We start from the raw sequence: 22,688 nt of genomic DNA, 5'->3' as shown, positions 1-22,688 counted from the left end.
GGATATTTGAATTTCTTTTTTTGTTAAATTTTTAATATTTGTTTTTCAATTTTCGGCGGACACACATCTTTGTTTGTATGTGGTGCTGAGGATCGAACCTGGGCCGCACACATGCCAGGCAATCGTGCTACCACTTGAGCCACATCCCCAGCCCCATTTGAATTTCTTCTTTTGAGAAATGTTTGTTCATTTGCCCATTTATTGATTGGGTTATTAGGTGTTTTTTTTTTTTTTTTTTTTAGTTCTTAGTATATTCTGAATGTTAATCCTGTGTAGGGAGAGTAGCTGATAAAGAAATTTTCCCATTCTATAGGCTCTCTCTTCACACTCTTATTCTCTTTGCTATGCAGAAGGTTTTTAAGTTGATGTTATCCCATTTATTAATCCTTGGAATTATTTCCTGAGCTTTAGGAGCCCTATTGCGGAAGCTGTTTCTTATGCCTATATGTTGAACTGTTTTCTTTGTGTTTCTTTATACTAGTAGCAGTTTTTTTGGTCTAGTTCCTAGGTCTTCAGTCCACATCAAGTTGACTTTTGTAGAACGTGAGAGATAGGGATCTACTTGCATTTTTCTCTATATAGATATCCAGTTTCTCAACACCATTCATTAAAAAGACCATATTTACCCAACACATGTTTTTGGTGTCTTTGTCAAAGATTAGATGATTGTATATGTGTGGGTTTGTTTCTAATTTCTGATCTATTCCATTGATATACTTGTCTGTTCTTATGCCCATACCATACTATTTTAGTATAATTTGAAATTGGGTATTGTGATACCTCAAGCATTCCTCTTTATTTAATTATTTGTTTATTCTAATTTGTTATGTATGACAGCAGAATACATTTCAAATCACAGTACACATATAGAACACAATTTTTCATGTCTCTAGTTGTACACAAAGTAGAGTCACACCATTCATGTCTTCATACATGTACTTTGGGTAATGATGTCCATCTCATTCCACCACCTTTCCTACCCCCATGCCCCCTCCCTTCCCCTCCTTCCCTTTGCCCTATCTAAAGTTCCTCCATTCCTCCCATGCTCCCCCTGCCATTCCCAATATGAGTCAACATCCTCATATCAGAGAACATTTGGCATTTGGTTTTTTGGGATTGGCTTACTTCACTTAGCATAATATTCTTCAACTCCATCCATTTAACTGCAAATACCATGATTTGTTCTCTTTTAGTTCTCTTTTATTGTGTATATATACACAATATTTCATTGTGTATATATACCACATTTTCCCTATCCATTCATCTACTGAAGGGCATCTGGGTTGGTTCCACAATTTAGCTATTGTGAATTGTGCTGCTATAAATATTAATGTGGCTGAGTCCTGTAGTATGCTTTTTTTAAGTTCTTTGGGTATAAACTGAGGAGTGGGATAGCTAGGTCAAATGGTGGTTCCATTCTAAGTTTTCCAAGGAATGTCCATATAAGCATTACTCTTATTCAGAATTGATTTTACTATTCTGGTCTTTTATTGCATATGGATTTTAGGATGATCTTTTTTTAGTTCTTTGAAGAATAACATTGGCATTTTGATGGGGATTGAATTGAATTGAGTCTGACTTTGGTAATAGGGCAGTTTTAACAACATTAATTCTATATGTTCATGAACATGGGAATCTTTCCAGCTTCTAGTGCCTTCTTTTTCTTTTATCATTTTTCCTTAATTTTTCATTGTAGACGTCTTTTAGTTAGATATATTCCTAGGTATTTTATTTTGTTTGAGACTATTGTGCTTTGAATTATTTTACTGATTTTTTTTCAGCAGATTTGTTATCAGCATACAGAAAAGCTATTGATTTTGTATACTGCTACTTAATAAGTTTATCAGCTATAGTAGTCTTCTGATGGAATCTTTCGGGTCTTCTAACTTTAGGGTCATGTCATCTGCAAACAGTGATAATTTGACTTCTTTTCCTGTTTGTATACATTTTATGTCCTACTCTTATTTGATTGCTCTGTTTAGAATTTGAAGTACTGTTTTAAATGTAGGTGGTAAGAGTGGATATCCTTATCTTGTGATTTTACAGAAAATGCTTTTAGTTTTTATTCACATTTAATATGGTGTTGGCTTTGAGTTTGTCATATATAGACTTTATGGTGTTAAGTTTCTTCTATCCCTAGTTCCTCTAGTATTTTTAATAGAAACGAGTGCTGAATTTTACCAGAGACTTTTCCTGCATCTATTGAGATGATCATGCCATTTTTATTCTTAATTCCAGGTATGTGATGAAATATATTTATTAACTTATGAATGTTGAAACATTCTTGCCTCCCTTGAATAAAACCAACTTGATTGTTATATACAATTTTCTTAATGTGCTTTTGAATATAGTTTGCTAATCTTTTATTCATGATTTTTGCATCTGTGGTCATCAAGTCCATTGGTCTTGTAGTTTTCTTTTCTTGCTGCATCCTTATTTGGTTTTGGTATCAGAGTGAACTTGGCTTCATAGAATGCATTGGAAGTGTTTCCCTTCCCCTTCTATTTCATGAAATAATTTGAGGAGAATTGTTAGTATTTCTTTAAAGTTCTGGTAGAATTTATCTGAGAATCCATCTGGTCCTGTGCTTTTCTTTATTGAGAGACTTTTTATTACTCCTCTGATCTCATTGCTTCTTGTTGTTCTGTTTAGATTTTGTGTATCCTCTTGATTCAATTTTGACAGGTCTTATGTGTCTATAAATTTGTATCTTCTAGATTTTCCAATTTATTGGAATAAAATTTTCAAAACAACTCCTAGTTGATTCTTTGGATATTAGTCATGTCTGTTGTGATTTCTCCCTTTTTACCTATAATTATTATTAACTTGGATCTTTTCTCTGTTTCTTTTGGTTAGTCTGGCTGAGTCTTTATGAGTTTTATTTATCTCTGTCTCTCCTTAAAAGGACCAACTCTTTGTCACTTCAATCCTTTGTAGTTTTTAATTCTCTACTAATTAACTTCATTTCATATCTTAATTATTTTTTTCCTCCTACTGGCTTTAAGTTTGTTTGCTCTTGTTTTTCTAGGAACTTGAGATGCACCATTAGGTTTATTTGAGATCTTTCTTTTGTTGTTGTTATTGGGGGATGCTTTATAATGTTTAATGTTAGAACTCAATAGCTACAAATTTTCCTGTTAGAATTGTCTTCATAGTGTCCAAGAGATTCTGGTGTGGTATATTTTTAATCTCATTTGATAGTGATAATTTTAAAATTTCTCCCCTCATGTCTTCTGTAGTCTAGTCATTGTTCAAGAGTGTGTTGGTCTAACTCCATGTGCCAGTATAATTTCTGTAGTTTCTGGGATTTCTAATTTCATTCCATTATGAATCAATAAGATAAAATTATATTGATTTTTTTTTAATTTGGTATGTATGTATGAGTGTGTGTATATATTTGCTACAACTTGCATTGTGACCTACAGTATGCTCTGTTTTGGAGAAAATTTCATGAGCATCTGAGATGAAAATACATTCAGCTATGGTTGGATGAAGTATTCTGTCCATGTCTGTTGGATCCAATTGACTTATGGCATTTTTTAGGTTGGAACTAAGTATCTGTTGTTTTTGAATCTATATGACCTGTGTATTGGTGATAGAGAAGTGTTGAAATCACCTAGTATTATTGTGTTGAAATCCTTCTGAACCTGTATGTTGAGTAGTGTTTGTTTTGTGGAATTAGGTGCACTTTTGTTTGAGGCATGTGTATTTAATATTTCCATCTCCTTGTTTTATTCCCTTTACTAGTATGGAGTTACTTTCTCAGTCTTATTAGTTTTTTTGGCTATGCACTTTTCCTGTTTATTATTGGGCTCAGTTTGCACGGAATATCATTTTTAATTCTTTCACTTTCAGTCAGTGAATGTTTTTGCTTTTGAGGTTTGTCTTTTGCAAGTGATGTATACTTGGGCCATAGTTTTTAATCCAATCAGGTAGTCTGTTTTTTCACTGAAGAGTTGAGAACATTTACTTTCAGTGTTATTATAGAGCTTTATTTTTCCCTACAATTTTAATTCATTTGTAATGTTTAATCCAATCCCAATTCTCATTTTCTTAGCTACTTGTCTAATGAAATTCATTTATTCAGAAGCTTGAAATTTTGTTTTTAAATTTTTGTGTGTGTAGTATTCCTGTGTGTATTTTTTGTAATGCTGGCTTAGTAGTCATGGATTCTCTAGTTTATGCTTTTCTTAGAAGATTGTTATTTCTCCTTTGATTGTGAAGAATAGCTTTGCTAGCTGTAGTAATCTTGGTTGGAAATTATTTTCTTTCAGGGCTTGGAATATATTGTGCCAAGCCCTCCTGACTTTTAGAGTCTTCACTCAGAAATCATAAGTTATTCTGATTGTCATGCCTGTAAATGTGACCTGATGTTTTTCTCCTGAAGCTTTTCAAATTCCATTCATGTTCTGTATATTAGGCATTTTAATTATAATATGTCATGGAGAAGTTCTTGTTTGATCTTTCATATTTGGGGTTCTGAATGCCTCCTGTATCTAGATGTCTGTCTCATTCACAAGGGTTTGAAAATGTTTTTGAAAATTATTTCACTGAAATGATTATCCATGTCTTTAGCTTGTGTCTTGGATCTCTCTTCAATACCAATTATTCTTGTGCTTGATCGCTTAATATTGTCCCAGATTTCTTGTATATTCTTATCATGATAATTTAGTTTCTTTTCTTATCGTTGACTGAGTTTTCAGATTCATATACCTTGTTTTCAGTGCCTAAAATTCTGTCTTCCATGTGATCAAATCTGTTGGTGAGATTTTCAACTGAATTTTTCTTTATTTATTGAGTCTTTATTTTCAGGATTTCTGTTTGGTTCTTTTTTAGAATCTCTCTCTTTATTGAAATACTCTATCATTTTCTTCATTTTCTCCCTTTGTTCATTCCTTAGATCTTCTTTTAGTTCATTAGTGATTTTTACCCATCAACTTTCTGAATTCTTTATCACGTATTTCTGTTACATTGGTGTCTATGGGGTCAGCTGTTGGAACTTTGGGGATATCTTTTTTTTTTTTTTTTAAAGAGAGAGGAGAGAGAGGAGAGAGAGAGAGAGATTTTTCAATATTTATTTTTTAGTTCTCGGCAGACACAACATTCTTGTTGGTATGTGGTGTTGAGGATCGAACCCGGGCCGCACGCATGCCAGGCGAGCGCGTTACCGCTTGAGCCACATCCCCAGCCCTGGGGATATCTTATTCCCTTTTTTCTCATGATGAAGTTCTCTGATTTTGACACAATGGCTGATATGATTGATTATCTCTTCTTCTGTTATACAAGGGACTTTTCAGTGAGCTGCTTTCTTTTTACCAAGTGTTCCAGGCTGAACATATATCAAAGTGTCAGTACTCTCACTCAACATAATCCTGCTGCTGTGTCCAGTTTAGAGCACCAGTTTGAAAAGAGTCATAATCACCAGTAACTAGGACCATTTCAGAACAAAGCCATAAGCTAATAAAACCTTAGTGAAAATGTTCTCCACAGTTCACTAATCAAAGTAGAAGAGGAGAATAGTGTTCTAGAATAGATTGAGAAATTAGGTATTAAGATATTATCCATCTGGCATTTTAAGCAGGAATTTTAAAATGACTTTTAAAATCTTTGATCAACTGTTCTCTCACTTCTTTGATTCTGGACTGTGGAAAAGTAAATATTTGCTGCTTAGTTCCACTCCACCATCTAGAGACATGTCTCTTAGTTAACAATGAAACTCCACTTCTCTTTTTGATTCTTTCTTAGAATTTTTGTCTGTGCTTATATTGCCCATCTATTCTTTCTGTCTCTTGACTGTGTTTTTCTATAAAGAAGTCTTCACAAGTGTTTCTCAGTCCCTCCTCTTTATCCCACTTTAAATGGATTAGATTGAATGACATTTGAGGGGGCTGGAGTTGCATTCCTTCCTTCCACCTCAAAGACTTGGGCCAACTGGAATTGGATATTTTTCTTCCTGCAGGTTTGTTAGGCTTAGGTAAAACCCCAGAGGAAGACTTGATAAAATTATGTCTTCTAATGCAGACCTATTCTATGCTATTCTATTCACTTTTCTCGTCTCCTATGCTAAAAGCAGGAGAGGATTTTTCCCCCGATATTCACTATGATAACTTGCTTTATCTCCTGGAGGTAAAACTCATAAAATTGTCTGGACTGGGAGAGCTGAGGCTGTAGCTCAGTGGTAAAGTGCTTGCCTTGCATGTGTGAGGCACTGGGTTCAATCCTCAGCACCACATAAAAATAAATAAAGATACTATGTGTTCCTTCATCTACAACTGATTAAATATTTTTTAAAAACAGTGTATGGACTGGGTCCTTCTGGAGTTGTGATTTTTCAGCCATGTCTGCTCTGAGCCTCTAGCAATTCATCAATTACAGTGCTACTTTCCTTACCCTGGCACTGGTTTCCACAAAACTTTCTGCTTCTGGGTTTCTGCTTCCGTAAATTGCGATTCTCTGTTAACCTGTTGGTTCTTCCAACTGTGATACAATGGTTTGTTTTGTGACCTCATTTTGCATATAGCTCTAAGAAGAGTTGTTGATTGTACAGTTTGTTCAGCTTTTTACTTCTTCTTAGGACAGTAATGGCTTCTAAGCTCCTTACCTGCTAGAAGTCTATGTTAATTTTTATTGGTGAAAAAATACATAATATGCAAATAATGTTTTTTTCTTTTTCTTCTTCTCTTTTGTGGTACTAGAGATTGAACCCAGTGGCACTCCACAGTGAGAAACATCCTTGGCCATTAAAAAAATTTTTTTTTCTTTTTAAAATTTTGAGACAGTCTTATTAATTGCCTAGGTTGGCCTCAAACTGGTGATTCTCCTGCCTTGTCCTCTCTGGTAGCTGGAATAACAGGCCTGTGCCACCACTCTTGATATTATGGTTTAGAATTAAAAATGTCCCCCAAAGAGCTCATGCGTTAGGCAATGTAGCAGTGTTCAGAGGTGAAAAGTTTTGAGTTAGTAGAACTGTAACCTCATCAGTGGATTAATCCATTTGATGGATTAGTAATTTGAATGGACTACTGGGTGGTAACTGTAGGTAGGTGCAGCATGACAGGAGAAAGTAGGCCACCTGATGTGTGGCCTTCAACTATATCTGTCCCTAGGTACTTCCTCTGTTTGTTTCCTGACTGACATGAACTAAGCAGCTTTCTTCCATCATGCCCTTCCACCATTATATTTTACCTCATCTCGGTCCCATAGCAATGGAGTTGGCTGACTGTGGAATAAAACTCTGATTGAAGCCATGAGCCCCAAATAAACTTTTCTGACTTTAAGTTGCCGTGGTTAGGTTTTATGGTTACAGGATGAAAAGTTGACTGACATACCCACCTCAAGAAGAGGTTTTAAAACTGATGTTTTTCAAGTAGATGAAAGTATACAATAGGGGTATGATATCTAAATGTTACTTCACAAAGGCTTTGTGTGGCAAGTATTTCAATATAGAAAATGAAATGATCTTCACTTTATTAATCTTTGGCAAACACTTACTAAACCATTGTTTTGAGCATGTTTCTGTTATGGCAGTTAGTGGGAATCTATTAGAAATTTGAGAATTACGAGTTTTGAGATATTATGGAAATTTATGATTATTTTCTTTGAAGAAAGAAAATCAGAAATTTTATGCATCTCACAGGTGTGTGTGTGTGTGTGTGTATGTATATGTGTATTAGTGTATTAAAGAATGGAGTGCCTCATACATTATAATCATTTGTGGAGCTGAAAGGAAAAACAATACAAAACTTAGAAACACTGCCAAACATGTAGTTGGATTTCTTCTGTACAGATTCTGATTCAGTGGTTCTGCATGGGGTATGACATCTGCAATTTTTTGTTTTTAAATCTCTATAAATACTTGTAATATAGAACCAGAGCTGAGTAATGCTGGTTTAAGTGTTTTAGTTTGGGTAGTATTATTCCTAGTGAGGCAATTGGTAGATATACACACATTCATTATTGTGTGTATAGAAAGGATGTTATTTAAAAGTAGTTACATCATCTTAAAACCTGTGGTGAGTGAGGAAATATGCCGATGATTTGCTTTGATTCTGTACTGCCTTTGGAGATAGAATTGTGAAACTGTGGTGTGTGGAATATTTGTAAAGAAACAGAGTTCCAGGATTGTGTTTTGGTGTTTTCCCTTCCTAGCAATTTATCACTGGCCTGAGAACCAGGAGCAAATGACCATGTAGTCTTATTATGAGGTTGAAAAGTCTAGTCTTTATTTTTTTATTTTTTATTAATTTTCAAAAATTGATATATGGCAGCAGAATGCTTTACAATTCATATAGCACATACAGAGCACAGTTTTTCATATCTCTGGTTGTATACAAAGTATATTCACACCAATTTGTGTCTTCATACATGTACTTGGATAATGATGACCATCACATTCCACCATCATTTCTAACTTCCTGCCCCCTCTCTTCCCCTCCCACCCCTCTGGCCTATCTAGAGTTCTTCTATTCCTCCCATGCTCACCCTCCCTACCCCACTATGAATCAGCTCCCTTATATCAGAGAAAACATTGGGCTTTTTTTTTTTTTTGAGGGGTGAGGGGATTGGCTAACTTCACTTAGCATTATCTTCCCAACTCCATCCATTTACCTGCAGATGCCATGATTTTAGTCTCTTTTATTGCTGAGTAATATTCCATTGTGTATATATGAAACATTTTTTTTATCCATTCATCTATTGAAGGGCATCTAGGTCGGTTCCACAGTTTAGCTATTGTGAGTTGAGCTGCTATAAACATTGATGTGCCTGTGTCCCTGTAGTATACTGTGTTTAAGTCCTTTGGGTATAGGCTGAGGAGAGGGACAGCTAGGTCAAATGGTGGTTCCATTCCCAATTTTCCAAGAAATCTCCGTACTGCTTTCCATATTGGCTGCACCACTGTACATTCCACCAGCAGTGTATGAGTGTTCTTTTCCCCCACATCCTCACCAATACTTATTGTCGTTTGTATTCATAATAGCTGCCTTTCTGACTGGAGTGAGTTGAAATGTTAGTGTGGTTTTGATTTGTATTTCTCTAATTGCTAGTGATGTTGAACATTTTTTCATGTATTTCTTGATTGATTTTACATCATCTTCTGCGAAGTGTCTCTTTATTGATTGGGTTATTTGGTTTTTTTTTTTGGTGTTTAGCTTTTTGGTTCTTTATATACCCTAGAGATTAGTGCTCTATCTGATGTGGGAGGGGTAAAAATTTGCTCCCAAGATGTAGGCTCTTTATTCACCTCACAGATTATTTCTTTTACTGAGAAGAAGCTTTTTAGTTTGAATCTATCTCATTTATTGATTTTTTATTTTAATTCATGCACCACAGAAGTCTTATTAAAGAAGTTGGGGTCTAATCCCACATGATGGGGATTAGGGCCTACTTTTTCTTCTCTTAGACATAGTGTCTCTGGTTTTATTCCTAGGTTCTTGATCCATTTTGAGTTGAGTTTGTGCATGGTGGGAGATAGGGGTTTAATTCCATTTTGTTGCATATGGATTTCCAGTTTTCCCAGCACCATTTGTTGAAGAGGATATCTTTTCTCCAGTGCATGTTCTTGGCCCCTTTGTCTAGTATAAGATAATTGTAGTTTTGTGGGTTAGTCTCTGTGTCCTCTATACTGTTCCATTGGTCTACCAGTCTGTTTTGGTGCCAATACCATGCTGTTTTTGTTACTGTTGCCCTGTAGTATAGTTTAAGTTCTGGTATAGTGATGCCACTTGCTTTACTCTTCCTGCTAAGGATTGCTTTAGCTATTCTGTTATTTTTCCAGATGAATTTCATGACTGCTTTTTCTATTTCTAGAGCAATTAGATAGATGAAAGAAATCAAAGGGATATGTATAGGAAAAGAAGAACCCAAATTAGCACTTTTTGCTGATGATATGATTCTATACCTAGAAGACCCAAGAAATTCCACCAGCAAACTTCTAGAACTAGTAAATGAATTCAGCAAAGTATCAGGATATAAAATCAACACCCATAAATCAAAGGCAAATCCTCTGAAAGGGAATGGAGGAAAACTAGCCCATTTACAATAGCCTCAAAGGAAAAAAAAAAAAAAAAAAAACCTTGGGAATCAACTTAACAAAAGAGGTGAAAGATCTATACAATTAAAACTACAGACCCCTAAAGAAAGAAACAAAGACGACCTTAGAAGATGGAAAGATCTGCCTTGCTGTTGGATAGGCAGAATTAATATTGTCAAAATGACAATACTACCGAAAGCACTGTACAGATTTAATGCAATTCCGATCAAAATCCCAATGGCATTCCTCATAGAAATAGAAAAGTCTAGTCTTAAATTTGTAGTTGATCATAATATTGATTAGATGAAGAAGGCAGATGTTACCAGTTGAGAAAACTATATCACATACATATTATTTAGTTTTTACAAATCACTTTATGTCTTTTCATTTTTTTCTAGCTACCTGCTGTTTATTGTTTTATTTTATTAACTGGTTATATTATTTTAATAAGATAATATATGATCTATTACCCTTTTGTCAATTTTATTTATTTCTCATAACTGTGGAATTATAGATGAAATCAAACTTTCAGATGCTAAGTGATTTATGTCCACACAAAATAAGTGAGAACATTAGTCCTGTTCTAAAGCACATCATCCTCTTTTCATTTAACAAATGATTATATAGTATTCTTTGATTATATTACAGTGTTATTTCTATTTTAACTTTCTAATTTAAAATAATCCCATGGCTAAATTTCTTTAAGACTTATGCCATTAAAAGTAATCTCTCTCTCTCTCTCTCTCCCCCCCCCGTCTGTATATGTGTACACACACACACACACACACACACACACACACATACACACACATATATATTTTTTTTCCACTGACCTTTTATTTACAGAGTAGTAAGGGAGTTCAGAGTAGCAACACTTTGAAGGTTTACCAGCATATTTAAACAGGCATAAAGCATCCTATTTGCTAAAAAGTATAAGAATGTACTGAAAGGAACAGTAACACAGGTAACTGTTGTTTCTGATGGATTAAAATTGTGCTCTTGGGTTTGTCCTCTGTTGTAACAGGAGGGAACAATTTGCCCTTAAAAATCCTTGGTTTCGAAACAGAATATGTTTTCTAAGTTACCCTCACAGAATAATACTATAGAATAATTTATTACTCACTTGAGAGTTCATGGAAAATATAGTCATCCTTATGCTTCAGACTTTACAGTGTATTTTCAGAAACTGTATAGAAGTTCTCTGGTTGGTTTTTATTTTAATATACTAGAATCTTCTCTTCCTAGGTTGAAAAAAATTGAATATGTCACTTCAGTAGAGATTAGGATAATGCCATTGCTTTCATTACCCCTTTTTTAGTTGACAGGAACTGATGAAAAGATACTCTTGAATATCTTTAAATCTTTATAAATCTTAATAATTTACTAAGTTTATACTATACCACTCTTGATATTATTACATTCTGCAGAAAAGTAGAGGTTGTCAAAATATGTAAGTCATCCATTTTCATAACACATAGTGGTAGTGACAGCAGTGAAAATTTGCCCAGGAGCTATACTTTCAGAACCTATCACTGCCTGGTCCCTTTGCCTTTTAGTACTCTTTGATTCTACCTTGCTGACAGTACAGTATAAACCCCAGAAGCTAGGATGAGCAATAAGAGGAACTAGTGCTATGACTGTAATAGCAATCCAACAAATGATTGGAAGGTAAAATGAATGGGCTAGAAAAATAGTTTCATGGAATTTTAGAAATGTATATTTCATGGAGATATAATGGGCCCTAGAAACAATTTAGATTAATCTGCTGGTAAAGGCAAGACTGTAACATCTTTCCACTATCCCATACTGTTTTTCTGAAAAGTGAGCTAATATTAGACCTAAGAAGCGGTGACTAGATAGAAGCATGTGTTTAGAAAAGATCATTCATTCATAAATATTTATTGAGTCTTTCCTAGGCTTTTGGGCTATAAAGAGAGCTCATTACCATGTTCCTATTACTTGAGATTGTCCTAGAAGCTCACTAGCCTATAGGCTGGATCTTAGTGGATAAGCTATTCAGTCTTTCACCATTAAGTATGATGTTAGCTTAGCTGTGACTTTTTCATAGATTTCCTTTGTTACATTGAGGAAGTTTTCTTCTATTCTTTGTTCTATTGAGTGGTTTACCAGGAAAAAGGATTGATTTTTGTCTATAAATTTTTATGCCCATTGAAATGACAATGTGATTTTTGTCCTTTTTTCTACTAACATAGTATATTTCATTAATCCTGCAAGCTTTTTTCTCTCCCCCACCATCTCTCTCTCTAACATATTGTATTATCTTTAGTAAGATGATGTTTGATATACTAAACTTTTTTTTATGCAGAGAATTGAATCCAGGACTTCATAAATACTAAGTATGTATTCTACCACTGAACTAAACCCAAGACTCCATTTGTTTGTTTGCTGCTTTATTGCTCTCACATGGCTCTAGTCTCTAAATATTTAGACATGAAGCGTATGCAAGAAGGTAGTTTGGGGCTGGTGCTGTGGCTCACCGGTAGAGCATTCGTCTCCCATGTTTGAGGTCCTGGGTTCGATCCTCAGCACCACATAAATAAAATAAAGGTATTGTGTCCACCTACAACTAAAAAAATATTATAAAAAAAGATGGTAGTTTCTAAATTGAAATATAGAATTTCATTTTACTTACCCTAATGGGACACATTGATTTATTATTAAAATTAATATTTAATATTAGACCCTGAGCTAATATGAAAAATGAGTGTATTGTATTTTTTGATTGGAATATTGTGTACCATTCCTATGAGCTTCACAGTACAATAATGAAATACGTAAGCCATTTACCTTAGAAAAAGTTTATTTAGCTCATGATTCTAAATTTTCCAGTCCAAGTTCAGATGGCCATATTTCCATGGGCCTCTCTGCTGGATGGCAATAGCAGGGAGTATGTGACTGATCAGACCTCTCATAAGCCAGAAAGCAAAGAAAGACTGAGAGACAAAGGTCCCACTGTCCCTTTAAGGGCATGACCCCAGCTACCTAAGGATAACCACTTACTTGGTTTATCATGCTTACTTGTTACTAAAAATTACATTTGGTCCAATTTTATAGTATTAGAACAATCTGAGTTTTTTAGCTACTCATATGTAAAATATGGATAATAAATCTCTTCTATGTTCATTCTCCCAGTTTTAAGATGTCTTACAGTAAGGTAGGAAGTGACAAATTTACATGTGAAATTCAGCTCTTAACATACATTCCATTTTTGTATGGTAAAGCTTGGTGATTTACACAGTAGGTTCTGAAATTAGATTATCTGGGGTCAGTTTTCTTAACTAACATACAAATTACCTTGGACAGTTTACTTATTGTACCTGACTCTTCTCATTTATTAAAAACAAATTGTCACAGAAGTACTATTGTGAAGTAATACATCCATAGTTATTGATACCTATCGAATGTTTCATAAATCTCAATGATGATGATATGGATGATGGATATAAGGATATCTTAGTTCCTCCTTTATCACTCCCTTCTTAACCAGTCACCCAGCCAATATCATAACAGCAACAACAATAGTCAATTTAGGCAATTGGATACATGTTTATTTTTAAATTGATGTATAGTTCTATAAGTAAACAAGCTTTTTGTTTCTGCTCATCAATGTTGTATACTTCTTCCTGATGGTTCCTACTTAATTTCTAGTTCATTGTGCGTTTTACTTCTATAATTATTTTCCCCTATTGTTTATGTGTCTCAATTAACTAACTTTAACATTCAAAGTCTCTGCTCCCAGTATATTTTAACTTTGGCTTCTGCATCTCCTCTTCATAAGTGTGACTGTTATCAATGGTGCTTTTTTGGACAAGGACCATGAATGTAACTGTACAAGAAGTATTTGCCATATGACATGGGTCAGATAAATTAACTGGTTCTTCCCAGAAACAAAGATGACTAACAAGATTAGGTAGATATCATAGCTCTGGACAGGCAAGCAGTAGAAAAATTGAGGACACAAAGTTATCTTAGGATGATGGTACCATTTTGAAAAAATTATATTGGAATTCAGAGTTATAAGGTGAGACAGTGTACTAAGGTAAGATTTACCGTTAGCTTTGCCTTAGAGTTGATTCATACATGTATAAAAAGTATGTATCAGAATAATATTTCTCCATTTAACAAATATCTTTATACCATTACTCAATATGTACTCTTCTTTTGATTCATCTTCATTTTAATGTAAAAAATTTTGCTTTTTCATTTAATTATAAGAATGTAGCCATGATATATGGGAATAATATACCAAGCAGATCTTTTTTATAGTTTTTGGCCATTTTCCAATAAGAATTTTAACTCTCAGTGTTGTTAGTATTAGGAAGAACCACATGTACCAGAAGCAGTAATCACCATAGGTGTGAAAGGATGTGAATGTTTGTTTCTGTGGCATGCTGTTTGGTGATCTGATATTCAAAATTGACATTTTCTTATAATGGCATCTTCACTATAAAATAACATTTAGTTTTAGGTTCTATAAAGAACTTGTTATTTAATATTTGTTATTTTAATAAATAACAAATTAGTTTGCTATTAGATTAATAAGTCTCATCTTTACTTCACAGATTACAACGTTGAAAGTTACAATAATTCTCATTATATCACAGCAGATAATGGCAGAACTGGCATATGAACTGACTTGAAATTAGAGATGTTCCATTCTCACTGTGTCTCAGATGTTCCTGTGGCACCTAAAATAAATAAATAAGCAAATTAACTAAATAACTGACCTACCCACCCAGGCATCTTCTCTGGCAATACGTTTGCAGTGGTTCTAGAATTCTAACATGATAACAAGATTGAGAACTCTGTACTCTATAGTTTGTGTTTTTCCATGCTAAAATTTCCCATCATAACTGTAGATGATTGAGAAGGAATAACATTTTTTATGAATGTTGAACTTGAATTTCACAGCCAATATCTTTTAAGACATGTTTAAACAATTAAGCTAGAAATAATTTTTTCCACTTATACAGGATGATTTTTTTCTATATTTTTATCGATGTACTATAGTTCTACATAATGGTGAGATTTATTGTTACATATATGCATTAAACATAACCATATAATACGGCCAATATCATCCCTGAGTATTTTCCCTTTCCTTACACTTCTTCCACTCCATGATTCCTTTCCTCTACTCTACTGATCTCCCTTCAGTTTTCGTGAGATCCCTGCTCCACTTTTTTTTCCTTTTCCTCTGTAGCTTCCACATATGCAAGAAACGTATGGCACTTGAACACCTTAGTTTGGCTTATTTCCCTTTCTGTAAATCTCTCAATTTCCGTCCATTTTCTTGTAAATGACACTTTCATTTTCCTTTATGACTAAAAAGAACATTGTGTATATATTCCATATTTTCTTTTATCTATTCATCCACTAATGGACACCAAGTCTGGATCCAGATAAACTGGAAATCTTAAATCTGGGTAGTTAGAGCTGTTTTATTCAAGAGAAACAACTCGGAATCCATACTCAAAGGAAAGGTCATGGGCTAACATCAGAAAATTAGTAAAGTGATATATATTTTGTGATAATATTAAGATGAATATATTTTTTATGATTCTCCATGGTAGCTCACAATTTTTACATTAGTTTTCCTGGTCTGCTCAGAAAAATTTAACTAACTTGATTCATGTAAAAAGAATTTTAAAATATAGTCATTGATGCAAAAATAATTTAGCTGAAAAGATTAGAATTAGTCTCACTGTAATGATCTGTCTTGTCACCTGAGAAAAGAAATGTGTGAACAGGCATGTAGACATTTCTCTTGACTTTTGATGTGATTTGCATAGTGCCAATACTAGCAATTTGAAATCTGGTTTCTGTAGTTGCATTTGTACTGGTGTGTCAAACACTATTACAATTATCAATACTGCTAATAACAGTAATTCTAGGTTTTGAGTATAAGCTAAGCATACTCAAATCAGTCTGTAAAGTTATGAAATAGAAGTTAATTGTATAAAATAGAAAAAAACCCTACTGAAAATAAATATTACCTAGGAAAATGTCTAGAAATCAAATGGGAGAAGCACAAATTGAACCTATGCTACAATTTAATTTTTTATTAAGCCCTAGCTTAATAAAATGTCTGTATTCCTGGATTTGAGTTTATAGAAAGAGTTATAATTTTATTAAATCCCACCAAAGATTTTTATTTTGGTTACTATTAGTATTTATTAAGTAGTGAAAATTGGATTAGTGTATTAACATGTTAAAATGGTCAAGATTATGAAGGTGAAATGTATTTAACTGCACACAGGGGATTCTATTGAGTGTATAGCCTTTTTTGTTCCATTTTATTGATTAGCATACCTATTATGAATGTAGGGCTAGGGGTACATCTTAGTGGTAGAGTTTGTCCTTAACATGACAGTGACCCTAGGTTTGAGCTCCAGCACTGGGGGGGAAAAAGTGAACATCTTGGAACCATGTTGCATATTCACATTCCTTCTCTTTTACTTTGTAGTTGTGTGACTTGGGTCAAGTTATGTAATTTCTCTGTACTTCAGTTTCCTTATCATAGGGAATATTAATATATTCTTCCATGGGTTATGAGGATTAAAATATTTAATATTATGAAACATGTTTATAATAATGGGTGGCACATAAAAAATGTTATATAAATGTTTTCTGTTATATGAAAATTTTAAAAGGAAAAAAAAAGATTTTGGGCCAGAGTAAAATAATTTAACTATTTCGTGTTTTTCCATATTGCTGAATTTAATACTTCATTTTTTTACTAGAAGGATCTATTTTTTTATTTCTTTTAGAACTGTAACTGGTGAGACTTCTGATTATCGACAGAAACTAATTAATGTGTAGTAAACCTAACTCTAAATCTCCACCTCAGTAAGTGCCCTATATTATTAAATATCAGGTTATCAAAATACTTATTAGTTTGTTATAACTTATCAATTTCTCTAAAGAAAAAAAGGCCACACATATCAAAAACTCCTTAATGGAATTTATGATAGCTTTGGTCGTCCGGGAGTAGAATGTTATTGCCAACATGACAGTGGAGCTGCTGTAATTCAGCTCCAGTTCCTGATTAATGAGGTTAGTGAATTATCTTAATCATTCCTTTTTATATTTGAAATTGGGCTACATCTGGTCTTTCAGTTTTTTTGTATGCATTCACATTTAAATATTTGAACAAAAATTAATATATTGTGGGTTGGAGATAACTGTAATTTAGTTTTAGTCATCATTGTGGAGAGTTGTATGATATATTTCTCAAAATAGAGTTGCAAACAGAAGGGATAAGGCTAAAATTTTTTTTGGTACTAGATGCTGCATATAATTTTATTTCAGGGATATTTAAAGTTGTATAACAAAGTCTATATTAAAAATTAATAAAATAAGAATCCTGTTATAAGTAACAGAATTCCTTTAATGGATTACTTTGACCTTTTGTTTCTTTTTCTTTCTTTTTTTTTTTTTTTTTTTTTTTGTGGTGTTGGGGATTGAACCCAGAGCCTCGCACATGCTAGGCAGTGTTCTCCTGATCTGCATCCCCAGCCCTAATGAATTGCTTTGAAATACTACCAGGAAGAAGCCAATTTTCATTTTAAAGTGGATATTGCTTCAAGTTGTGCTGCTTATTTGTTGAAGTAATTGATAATCCCCTTCTTTTTGAATTTACTATATAGAAAGAGATAGTGTAAACAACATTTTATTAGCTCAGGAAACTCTGTGCTTGCAGATTTTAGAACAACATGAGCAGCTCTGAGAATAGATCTTCACTGTAAGTGGCAACAGGCAAGGAAAGATGGTCGTAGAAGGAAAGAAGAGAAATTTCTCCAGAAAAGGCTCTGATGAACTCCTTAGATTTGAGGATAGTTTGTGAAAATTGTTTTCCCCCCAAATCCTTAAGATACATTGAATAAATTTGTAATGTATAGGAAAATACATATCTAAATACCTCTGGATTTTGATGAATATTCATGTCAGAATTTAAGAAAGGTTTTCATGGAAGTAAAATTCTAAAGATGACAAAAAATTAAGTAAAACTATCATACTAATAATTTGTAATTGTGTAATTTTTTTTAGGGTCTGAGTGTTATAGATAAGACGATGCTTTCTAGTAAAAGGAGAGTGTGTACTTTATGTATGTCAGATAGCTTTCCAGTTGTCATGTTATAGCAGTAGTACCTACATAAAAGAGTTACCCCTCAGAATTTAGAAGGTGGAAAGGACTGGGAGATATGGTTTGATGTATATCTTATTTTGACAGCTATTTTAATCATTCCGAATTGGATGAAAAACTCCTATTTTAAATGGGGAGACTTTAAGATTTCTCATAATAACATAAAGGATTGGGATTGCAAATCTTTTGAAATTAATATAAAAGGTATCTAACTTTTCCTTGACTTACATAGCCCAATCTTAGAAACTGGTGAGGGGCAATGTGGGGTTTAAAGACATACACACTTACAAGGAGAAACCTGGGACCAGTTGGTACACCAAACTCTGATACAAGAACAAAGACCCAGAGCTAGTACAGCAGATTTTTTATACAGGTTTTATCATCAAAAGGTTATTTGTGGGAATGTTTCTGCAAAGCAGACAGACTTGAATGTCTTGGCTCTTGTGGTTATCTTGTTATGCTCAGAATTCTCTTTCACTGATGACAGGTGTCTGAGCTCAAAGTTAAGACTGATGTAGTTCTGTGCCTTTGCACAGAGCTTCCTCAGGCAGGGCATCACTATAGCAACTAGGCAATCTTATCCTGCAACTTTGTGCAAAAATTCCCAGCACAAGCACAGCCATAGCCACAGCCACAAGGCAGTCAGAGACCATGATATAAGTTACCACTTTCTGCATCTCCCCCTTTTTTATTTTTTAAATGTAATCTATGCATGTCTACTCTGAAGTACTGGAACTAGAGCTTGTCCGACAAGCTTGTAGCTGACCACGAGAAAACAACACAGAATAAAGAGCAAGGAAACAAGTCCTAAGAGATACCATGCAGTATGTTTTAGCATGTTTTAATAATTGAAACCATTCAAATCATCTAATAGCTTTTTGTGTAAAACTGGTGGAAGATAACACAGGAATCTTACTTTTTTGCATGACTTGGATGTAACCGTGTAGTTGTAAAAGATATAAATTCACATTGTTATGATTCCAAATTCACAATAGATGTATCTTTATCTTTTCCCAATCCCATTAGGAGATATAGTATGGAACAGGTGTTAGTTACACAAACAAACTAATAAACGACATGGCATCATAATTGTTGTCTGACCTTAAGACTGTATCTGATCACCCAAGACTACTACAATAGCCTCTAAGGCATTCACCTTAGCTTCAAGTTTATTATCAATAGTCTGTTGATCCTGGAGGTTTCTTGAAATATTTTGTGCCAAAGCATTGGTGATGGGGAGTGCTATCTACCCCATTTCCTTTTTTTTTTTAAAATTAAATATAATCTACTACTTTTGTCTTGGTCTTATTCTTCCCTTTGAGTAAGGGAACCCTTACTGTTGTAAGGGGAAATGGGCAATGACAACTCTGGCTCTTTCAGGCTGACAGGGGGCGACATGGGGCAAGCAGTTTGGGTTTCCCTTTTAGGAATGTTTTGGGTCAGTCGAAGGGTCTATGGTAAAAGTCTGGTTTGTAAAGAACAGGTTGTAAAGTCATCTGGGAGGTGGATGCTTCTATCAGAGAAACAAGAAGACATGAGTATTGGAATGATATTAATTCAAAATAAATGAATATGACCATGAAAATAAGGACTAGCAGTTTTTTTTTTTACAAGAGTAAAAACATTTTTAGTTTGTATAATAGCTATGAACCAAGAAACATTTTTTGCAATTCCAGACCTTTACTTAGCTATATATTATATTTCCTCCTTATTTTAAAATCACAGTAATCCTTATAAAAATGCCTATTTCTTTAATTTACTTCAAATGAACTTGAGTGGTTATCCTAACATGGAATAAGGTGAGAGGCAGAGTTTTTTAACTCAAGTGAGGTGGCCTCTTGATAAATCTTAGGTAAGGTGTTTTATTTCTGAAACTGATCCTTATTTCTTCCTCAAATATTATTTGACAACATTTTCATATATCATTTCCTGGGCCTATATGAATCAGTTAACATAATTTCACATTAAACTGAAACATGAATCAAACAGGCTAAGATAGCTTTTAACCCCATTTGTGGGAAAGTGGCAAAATTTCTTCATATCCCATATTGTCAACCTTTAAATAAACCAGTCTCTCCTTATTGTCTTCCAAAAATGTATTAAAGTGCCCATCCCAAAGTAAAGAGTAACACAAAATTTTACAACTTATGACAGATTATTTTTATCTAATTATAGAACATCAAATGACATAAATAAAAATTTAAGTTTGCAAAAGACCAGTGTTACAGACAACTTTAGATGTAGAACAACAGCATGGTAAAGTGTTCTCCTAGACCTTTTATTTAAAGACTTGTATTCTTGGGGGACATGAATACATCTAATGTAAAAGAAACCAGTAGTAGCTTCATAATTACACCAGTCTACTTATATTAACCAAGTTTAACTTTTAAGAAAAATTTAGAATCCATAGTGTAGTATAATAACCTAAAGTGACAGTTGTTTGTAACTGGAATTATACAAACCTTAATCCCTTTAACATTTGTTACCCTAAATAATAAAACTCAACAAACAAGAAATTATCTTTTTTCCCATACATTTTTTTATTTATATATGACAGCAGAATGCATTACAACTCTTATTACACATATAGAGCACAATTTTTCATATTTGGTTGTATACAAAGTATATTCACAAAAATTCGTGTCCTTATACATGTACTTTGGATAATAATGATAATGACATTCCACCATCATTTATAACCCCACGCCCCCTCCCTCCCTTTCCAGCAACTCTACCCTAAGTTTATCTATTCCTCCCATGTTCCCTTCTCCCTATCCCATTATGAATCAGCCTCTTTATATCAGAGAAAACATTTGACATTTTATATCATATTTTGCTCTGTTAGTCCAGAAAATATTTATTGTAGTCACCAACTAATTTTATATTCCAATCTCTAATTTTAAATAGCTAAGTCTTAATCATGTATCCTACTGTATACTACTATTACACTTTTGTTTCATAAGATATTAAGTTAAACTTGAAGTTATTGAGGTTCAAACATTAAATGACATCCATACACATGTATGTATACTCCAACATCTGCTGTTTAGAATTTGGTGAGGTAAATGTTTCTTAGAAGCAAATATTTTGAAGTTTAAGAATGAGATATTTTCAGCAAATGTTTGGTTGCATTAATGTTTATAAGATGTATTTATGTATAAAATATGCTTTTTTTTAAAGGGAGCTCTTGTGAGTGTCTTGGCTGATGATACCTTACACTTATGGAATTTACGTCAAAAAAGACCTGCCATACTACATTCACTTAAATTTTGTCGGGAAAGGTGAGTATACTCTCATTAAGTATATAGGACATTTGCTATTCTGTTTTGATGCATTTTCTTTGAATTTTACTTTTTGATCTTTTTTGTGATGAACTTTATGCATAATCTAAAAACTAATTAAGAAACTTAAAAGGATATACAATGAAAGAAAGATTGCTTCCTTTCCAGATCTGTCTTCCTTCCTAGAAACAAGCATATAAATTTCTTTTGTGTCCCTCTAAAAATACTTACTGTGTATAAAAGCAAAAACCTGTCTGTGACTCTTTTTTTTTCATGACAGAGAAGCCATTACAGTATTCCTTTAGCTCGTTTTGTTTATAACATTATCCAATGGATCCACTTATACTACCACATTTAAATCTTTTGTAGTCTGATTTTTAGTTGTCTGTTGACCTTTATTTTATTTTTGATTTATTTATATGCGGTGCTGAGAATCAAACCCAGTGCCTCACACATGCCATGCAAGCGCTCTACCCCTGAAACACAACCCCGACCCAATTTTGTAATCATTTTTATAACTATGTATTATATTCTGTTGTATAGATAATTTATTTATTCAGTTTTCATCAGTGGACATCAGATGATCATTTCCAGTTGAGTTTGCTTTATTTTGATATTATGTTAAACATATTTTTTTATTCATATGTCCAAAAATCAGCTAAATTTTTAGAAGAATAAGAGTTTGGTCAAAGAAATTTGTTCTAATATAACTTATGAACTTTGGGCATTGATTAAAAGACTTTTTTCATGAGAAAGCACACATGAAGACAACTTTGAGGCAGTGAAGCCAAAGTTTGGGTATTTGTGGTCAGATTTCATTTCTGTTCTTACTAACAGTCAATGAAAGTGGTTGTATGTTTAAGCTCTTTATTGCTAGCATTCAAATGCAATCTGGGCCTACATGACAGCACACACTGGTTAATTCAATCAAATACCTGTTCAATTTAAAAGGGAAAATATTTAGATGGAAATACAGTAAAATGTGGAATTTCTAAAACATGTTTGGAGGACTTTCGATTAATCAATTTTATAGGTCAGATTTTATAGGTGTTCCCTGCCTCTTTATCCTTTTGGAAATTTAGGAAGTCAGGGAAATATGACCTATAAAATTATAAGTGATAAACCAAATGTATATCATCCTAATGTCTGATATAAATTGAATCCATTTACTGTTTTACAACTGCCAAAGATAACTTTTCCAACCAACTAT

General features: G+C 33.5%; 1 protein-coding gene across 1 annotated transcript in view; it reads left to right on the top strand.

The window, feature by feature from the left end:
• Nucleotides 1–22,688, top strand: part of Stxbp5 (syntaxin binding protein 5) — a 165,875-nt gene that overhangs the window by 17,282 nt on the left and 125,905 nt on the right. Inside the window, exons 4-5 of the mRNA XM_077802187.1 lie at nucleotides 17,026–17,107; nucleotides 21,378–21,478. Of these exons, the coding sequence (XP_077658313.1) occupies nucleotides 17,026–17,107; nucleotides 21,378–21,478 (183 nt within the window). The remainder of the gene's footprint in view (nucleotides 1–17,025; nucleotides 17,108–21,377; nucleotides 21,479–22,688) is intronic.

This window comes from Urocitellus parryii, chromosome 8 (assembly GCF_045843805.1).
Source record: "Urocitellus parryii isolate mUroPar1 chromosome 8, mUroPar1.hap1, whole genome shotgun sequence".
In the NCBI taxonomy this organism is placed as follows: domain Eukaryota; kingdom Metazoa; phylum Chordata; class Mammalia; order Rodentia; family Sciuridae; genus Urocitellus; species Urocitellus parryii.
The sequence above is the reverse complement of the archived record's forward strand: the minus strand, read 5'-3'. Positions and strand labels throughout refer to the sequence as shown.